The sequence below is a fragment of the Cariama cristata genome, unplaced genomic scaffold (assembly GCF_000690535.1).
Source record: "Cariama cristata isolate BGI_N322 unplaced genomic scaffold, ASM69053v1 scaffold10583, whole genome shotgun sequence".
Lineage (NCBI taxonomy): Eukaryota > Metazoa > Chordata > Aves > Cariamiformes > Cariamidae > Cariama > Cariama cristata.
In genome coordinates this window covers 32,762-39,694 of record NW_009610167.1, presented here as the reverse complement: position 1 = coordinate 39,694, position 6,933 = coordinate 32,762, and the positions used below count along the sequence as shown (strand labels likewise).

The 6,933-nt window shown below is 39.4% G+C and overlaps 1 protein-coding gene across 1 annotated transcript in view; it reads left to right on the top strand.

The window, feature by feature from the left end:
* The first annotated feature begins 1,908 nt into the window (after positions 1-1,908).
* ZNF451 (zinc finger protein 451) overlaps positions 1,909-6,933 on the top strand; it is a 31,552-nt gene continuing 26,527 nt past the window's right edge. The window contains 5 exon segments of the mRNA XM_009697783.1: positions 1,909-1,944; positions 3,347-3,430; positions 4,655-4,780; positions 5,226-5,337; positions 5,952-6,102. Of these exon segments, the coding sequence (XP_009696085.1) occupies positions 1,909-1,944; positions 3,347-3,430; positions 4,655-4,780; positions 5,226-5,337; positions 5,952-6,102 (509 nt within the window).

Sequence of the window (6,933 nt, the reverse complement as noted above, 5' to 3'; positions counted from 1 at the left end):
TAAACAGAACTGGCCCCAACACTGAGCCCTGAGGAACACCACTCGTGACTGGCCGCCAGCTGGATTTAGCTCCATTCACCACCACTCCCTGGGCACAGCCAGCCAGCTAGTTTTTCACCCAGCGAAGGCTATGTCTGTCCAAGCCATGAGCTGCCAGTTTCTCCAGGAGAATGCCGTGGGAGGCAGTGTCAAAATAAGGAAAATGTCTGCATTTGAAGAAGTTGCAGCTGTTAGGATCAGAGTTGAACATTTCAAAACGTATTATTGAAGTGATTAGACAGTCAGGTGGTCTGAGTGTCTTTGAACTGTCACCTGCTAACATCTGCTATTTAATAAAGATTTAATTTATTATAAGTTTATAGAGGTTGTCTGTTTCTAAAAGCAAATCTGTCATGGATTTTTTTTTTGTAGATTTTTGTTTAGAAAACCATGTTCTCTTTATTTAATCATAAAAAGTTAAGCACTCTTTTGGGGTAATTTGAGGCCTGCAGCTTGGTTCATACAAGCTTTTGTTGTCTGTCCAAGATCTCACCCCTCTTCCTCCCAAGTGAGACGATGAGAACTGTTTATGCCTGCGCAGCTGAACAGCTTTACAGCCTTGAAAGGTGGAAGAATGTAAAGAATGAGATGCAGTAAGGACAGTGGAGAGAATTGCATGCTGCTGTTCTCTCTGCTACTTCTCATGAGGCAATAAATCTCCCTAGCCTGCCCTAGTTGGTTTGATTGTTAAGATCTTGAAGACACTGACAAATATGACAGAGACGGTGGATATAGTACTGCAGCTCTTCAAGAAGCCAGTCTGCTGACTATTGTAAGTCCTTCTGCTGCTGGGAAAATGTAACTTTCTAGCAAATAAAGAATACCTTTGGAATGTGTGGTATCTGCCAGCAATATTGCCAGACAAATGGCTAATAGTGCAGTTTAGTCAAAAACTCTGTCATATGATGTAGATGGCATTGTATGTACAGATTTTTTAAAAAACCAAAACACTACCCCCTCTAACTACCAAAACCATAAAACTATCTTTGGTTTTGGTTTATTTACTTTGAGGTTCATAATAACTTTCAGAATTTGGATGGGAAACTTTTTATGGCATGTGGAGATTTTAGTTAACTTTGCCTCCCACTGGAGATGTGTACAGATGTGACCATGGGTGTGAGTTAGGGTCACTAGGAATATTTTTGTTTAGTGTATATAGACTTACTCATCCTGTTTCATGTTCGTTATACTGATTATTTAGTTGATATGTAACAATGTTGTAGCATGATACAGTTAGGTTTTTTTTTTTGCATGACATCACATTATGTGGACATGGTGCTGCTTTTTTTGCCTTCAAAAACTGAAGACTCTTGTTGCACTGTGTGTGGATGGAGCTCCAGACGTTATTTTGTACATCTTCTTTAAAAAACTTATGACCTATGTGCTTAGTTTGGGTTACTGAATTTAATTTTTCTTCTCCGTTTGCTTTTTCATGTTTATGCCAAAATTCTGCTATCTACCAGAAGCTTGTAGTAGAAATGTTAAAATTGGTATGAGTGGAAAATGAATGGGAATATACAAACACATGCCTGCGTGTGTGGAAACACCAGGCAGAATGAAAAAGAGGAGGCATATGAAGGCATGTAAATCAACTGGTGTTGATACTGCCTAGACTAGCAGATCACTGAGGTCACAGACAATCTACATGAAGTTTCTGGAGACACTCAGATCAGGAAAGCAAGGGACAGCATTAACACAAATTAAAACCAAAGCTTAAACCATTATAATGAGTGCCGAAGACAAAGAACAGCAGCTAGAGCCTTAAGACATCCTAAGGAGGAAACAAAACCAGTCAATAACTTGTAGTGACTGACAGAGGAGGGGCATCGTGGAGAGAAACAAAAGATCAGAAATATGCAAAAGGAGGACATGGCCGCCAAGCTAGGGAGAATAGAGAAGACCGAAGTACTTGTTGATAGCCAGGGTCTCTTGTCCTCCGTATCACTGCATGGAGTTCTGACCAGGATTCCTGGATGCACATCTCTGCAACTGAATGCTGGACAGACTCTTTGCACATGTGTCTTTGTGCTTCTGAGTGCATGGCGTGAATAGGTGAAATGTGGTTTCTTTTAAAATAAAATTACCTCCCCCTCATTGTGATTCTAATACAGAGAAGACACTTGTAACCTGCTTATGGAATATCTGGTGAGAAAGGAGTAACCTTTGGGGTTTAAGTGTGTACGAAACTGCCTCCCACTTTCTTAATGTTTGACGTGCCTAAGGAGTTTAGTTTCTTTTTGGTCTGACTGAGATGGAGTTAATTTTTCCATAGCAGTTAATTTTTCATAGTGCTGTGATATGTATTGGTAGCTAGAAAGGTGTTGATAACACCCCAGTGTTTTGGCTGCTGCTGAGCAGGGCTGCACAGCACCAAGGCTGTCTCTCCATTTCCCCCTCACCAGTAGGCTGGGGGTGGGCAAAATCTTGGGAGGGGACACAGCCAAGACAGCCGACCCAAACTGACCAAAGGGATATTCCATACCATAAAGCATCTGCTCGGCAACAAAAGCTAAGAGAAAGGGGCGGGAGCATTTGTTGTTACGACTTTTTGTCTTCTGGTGCAACCATTATGTGTGCTGAAGCCCTACTTCCCAGGAAGTGGCTGGACATCACCTGCTGATGGGAAACAGAGAATAAATACTTTGTTTTCCTTTGCTTCTGCATGCAGCCTTTGCTTTTGCTTTATTAAACTGCCTTTATCTTGGCCCGGAGGGGTTTTTTCCCATCTTAGTTTCTTCCCTCCTGTCCTGTTGAGGAGGGGAGTGATAGAGCAGCTTGGTGAGCACCTGGCATCTAGCCAAGGTCAACCCATGACACTTTTAGAGCTGGAATTTAATTTGTGTCTTTTAAAAACAAACAAACAAAACCAAAACCAACCCCTCAAAACAATGAAAAAACGTATACTATTGCTTAGTGAAATCTAAGACTGTTCCTCTCAGTACAGCCTGCTACATTATTACCATTGAATTAATGGCGCACGCTGATTGGGAAGGTGAAGAATATAAGGTTATTAAGCAAGCCAAGACTGTTATTTTTTTTAATTATTTTTAGTTGATAGCTATATGTTGATATTTTAATTATTTGTGAATACTTATTTATTTCCATATTTTACCGATTTTGTGGATCAGTTTGTTAATTGGAAAAGTTGCCATACAGAAATTTCATTACTGCACCCTCTTGAAACCTTGGTGAAATTCTCCCTCGGGTATTGCTAATGCTGACAATGTGCTGTAATGCATGCAACATTTTATCTCTGAGGAAGACAATTTAATGCTTTTTGTGTGTGTTTTTAACACTTTTTTTTCAGGAAGGACCTTTAAGACCTGTGCTTGAATGCATTGATCTTATCAGTAGTGAGGATGAAGAACCTAACAGCAGTTCTTATGTTCATGTGAGTATGTTGTAATGTATTTTGCGTCTTCTCAGTTGAATAAAATAATTAGTATCCTGTATTTTTTTCCCATCAGTTACTTTTCACAAAAAACTTGTTAGAGGTATTGCTAACAAATAATGAATAAATAAACCAAATATAAAGTCTTTTGATTTTTTTAATGGACTGTTGAGTGGAAGGCAAGAATGCCAACACTTCATTTTTTGCAGAGTCGTTTTTTGCCTTCCTAAAATGGACTTGGAACTTTTATTTGGCTTTCAGTGGTTTTAGCAAGTGTGTCAAAGAAAAATGTCACTTCACAAGCGACTTCAGAAGTCACTGTGTCCAGTCTCTAGCGTGCAAATGTATCTGGCCTACTCCCAGGCCTTTTCCTTCTAAAGTAACTTTAGGAGCAGTTTGTATGTTGGAGGACCTTATTCTGATGACAACCTGGCCTTAACTGGGCCTCATTCTTCATAATCTCTCCTAAGAACGTATGAGTCAGAAGCAGGCTGGTCGATTTATGTATCAGCCAAGCTTATTGTGCCTACTCTGTGGGGCCTTTGTGAGCGACAGTGACTGAGAATGACTGTACCAGAGTTGATTTTGGCAGCAGTGGCCATATCTTGACTTGCGTTTTTCAGTGCTGCAGTAGAGGATATGTGTAATAAACCTGGTTCTTGAGGGAAGGTGGGTCTTCTGTAGCTGCACAGGCTCAGTCCACAGTGGTGAGAGCTACAGCTGATCGTGTAGCAGGAGCAAACTACAGTGTATGGCCTATCTCTTATGTTAGAAAAAGCTAATGATCTGCCTTTCCAAAGATACTAGGCAATGTTTTCTTAGAGCAAGAATGGTACCAGTTCTCACTTTTCAGATGGGTTGCATGTTGGCTTTGAAATCTTTGGGAATTTTGTTTACATAATCAGAAGAATTTACTTAATTTTTAATTTGTTGGAGAATTCTAGGACACCCAGCACAATGATCCATGCTCCTTCTAGTGCTTTGGTGAGGCTAATGTTAATGTTGAATTGCCTTGAATATGTAGAGGGGTGGGGATTGTTTTGTTTGTTTTTAACAGAAGTTACAGATGCTGATAAATAGGAATAAAAACTAGCAAGGTAGAACATGGGACTTAGGATGGGAGAATCTGTACTGAATTATAGCCTGATGCTTGGGCATCACTTCACCATATTAGTGCCTGTTACTTAGCAACTACCAAATAAAAGTTTGACTTTTCAACTGTAGAGAAATGTTAAGCGTAAAGATCACATTGACTATCAGAAGGAACGAGTTGCGTCAACCTTGGATCGTCTGGCACGCCATGTTGAAGTAGAGAAACAGCAAAAAGAAGAGAAAAACAAAGCCTTTAAGGTATTGGACATACTTTGTTTCAGTAGAATTGCATAATGCAGGCCTTGAAGTCATGAGTGTGTTTGTTTCCACTACTAAGTAAATAAAAAGATTGATGAGCCAAACCTGGAACTAGCAAGTAGAGATTTTTTGCTTCTGGGGCATTGTTTGAAACACAATACAAACTTTGTCTCTTCAGTGGCTTTTAACTGATCAATTTGCTAGTCTTACTGCAGTTCCTAAGGGAGGAAAAAAACCCAACTTCATGTAAGCTGATGGCAAAAACTTGTTCTCTTTTTTTATATATATAGCAGAGGGACCTAGAATCAATTATTCTGGTTAAATAATTGAAAAATAAGTTATCACAAACCACCATGCAGCAAATCTGGTTATCTAGTTATCTACCTGCTTTTGTCTGAGATTTTTAATTTGATCACCAACTTGCCTGATATGTTTTCCCCTTCAGGAGAAAGTTGATTCCCAATATGCCCATGGGTTGCAAGAACTAGAATTTATTCGGGAACACAGTGACACAGAAGCTGCAAGATTATGTGTGGACCAGTGGTTAAAAATGCCAGGTAAGAACAGGAAACTAAGTTTCAGTGATAGATCTTCTTAAGTCCTGCATTGCAGAATAGAACATGTGATAATTGCATTGAGCAATACTGACATTGAACTTGCTTACGCATAACCAAATTTTATGATATTAACTTTGCTGGGGTGTAGCATTTGAAAGTTCTTGAACACTCATTTCCATAAAAACTATTCTTCTAATGGCTTCCTGCTTAGAAAATGTAATACAAAAGTCTTAAAACTACTAAGGCAATGTTAACTACTTCTATAAGTAAAGTTGCTAGAAGGAAAATATTACTGTTGAACTGTTGCTCAGGAAAATGTCTACATGAGTAAGTACAACTTCAGGAAGTTCAATCAATTTAAAATACTGCCTGGAGGAAGGGTGTCAAAGTGTTTTAAAAGTAATCCTACTGAGGATTGAAGAGACACTTTCTTCAAGTCAAAGAGCAGACTTACCGTAGTAGGATTGAGTTACCGTGCATTGTTAGCTTGCTTTTAAGAATCAATGTAACTTCATTTTTAAATGCTTTAGGGCTTGTGTGTTATTTTATTATTTTTTTTTTTCTTAAGCCTCTCTAATTCAGATTCTGGTTAAATGCTTTGTTTTATAACACAGGTCTCAAACCAGGCACCGTTAACAGTGGAAAAAGGGGTATTTATAAGAGGGCAGGTCAGACGCAAGTCAACAGCAGTCCCATATCTTGTCCTGTAATGCATTGCAACAGAGAGTTTGATAATGGACATCTTCTCCTAGGTCACCTTCAAAGGTAAGGACACAGTGCAAGAGCTCAGTGCAAGAAATAATAATGAAAGAATATGCTCAAACTTTGGACATCAGCATCTAGTCTACTTTAAACTGCCTATAGTGACAAAATTCCATTTGGAGAGCAGATTAATATGTTACAGATTTTATGTAGATGATGTGATGAACTTCGTGGTTGGTTGTTTGGGTTTTTTTATTCAGAATTGATTTCTTCCTCTTGTTGAGCATTTTTTTAATATATGGGTTTTTTTGAGAAACAAGATTTCTGTTCTCCAGTTCTGTTATATCTACATCCACATCCAAACTTGAAAAAGAGTAAAAGGCTAACGTATACAATTGATGGTAAGACAAAAAACCAATGCCCCTAATGAAGGAAAAGAGGAGCAAGAGCTATAGGCCAGACATCTGTTCATAGCTGATCATTGCTAGTCAGCACTTGCTGTGTCTGGGGTCAGCTCCACCATATACTGCCTTTTAACTAGTGAGTGTGTCATGGGGAAGATAGTAAGGAGAGAAGCTGAGAGGGGTCTTGTGGGTTAGCTCCGGTGGGCAGCTCAGCCCCACGCAGCTGCTCACTCCCTCAGTCACCCCTGTGGGATGCGGAAGAGAATCAGAAGCATAAAAGTGAGAAAGCTCTGGACTGAGTTTAAAAAAGTTTAATAAGTAAAGCAAAAGCTGTGCATGCAAGCAAAGCAAAATAAGGAATTCCCGTTGGTGGGCAGGGCTTTATCACACATAACGGTTACTTGGGAAAACATATGCTATCATTCCAAACATCCCCTGCTTCCTCCTCCTTTTCTCAGCTTTTATTGCTGAGCATGATGTCATATGGTCT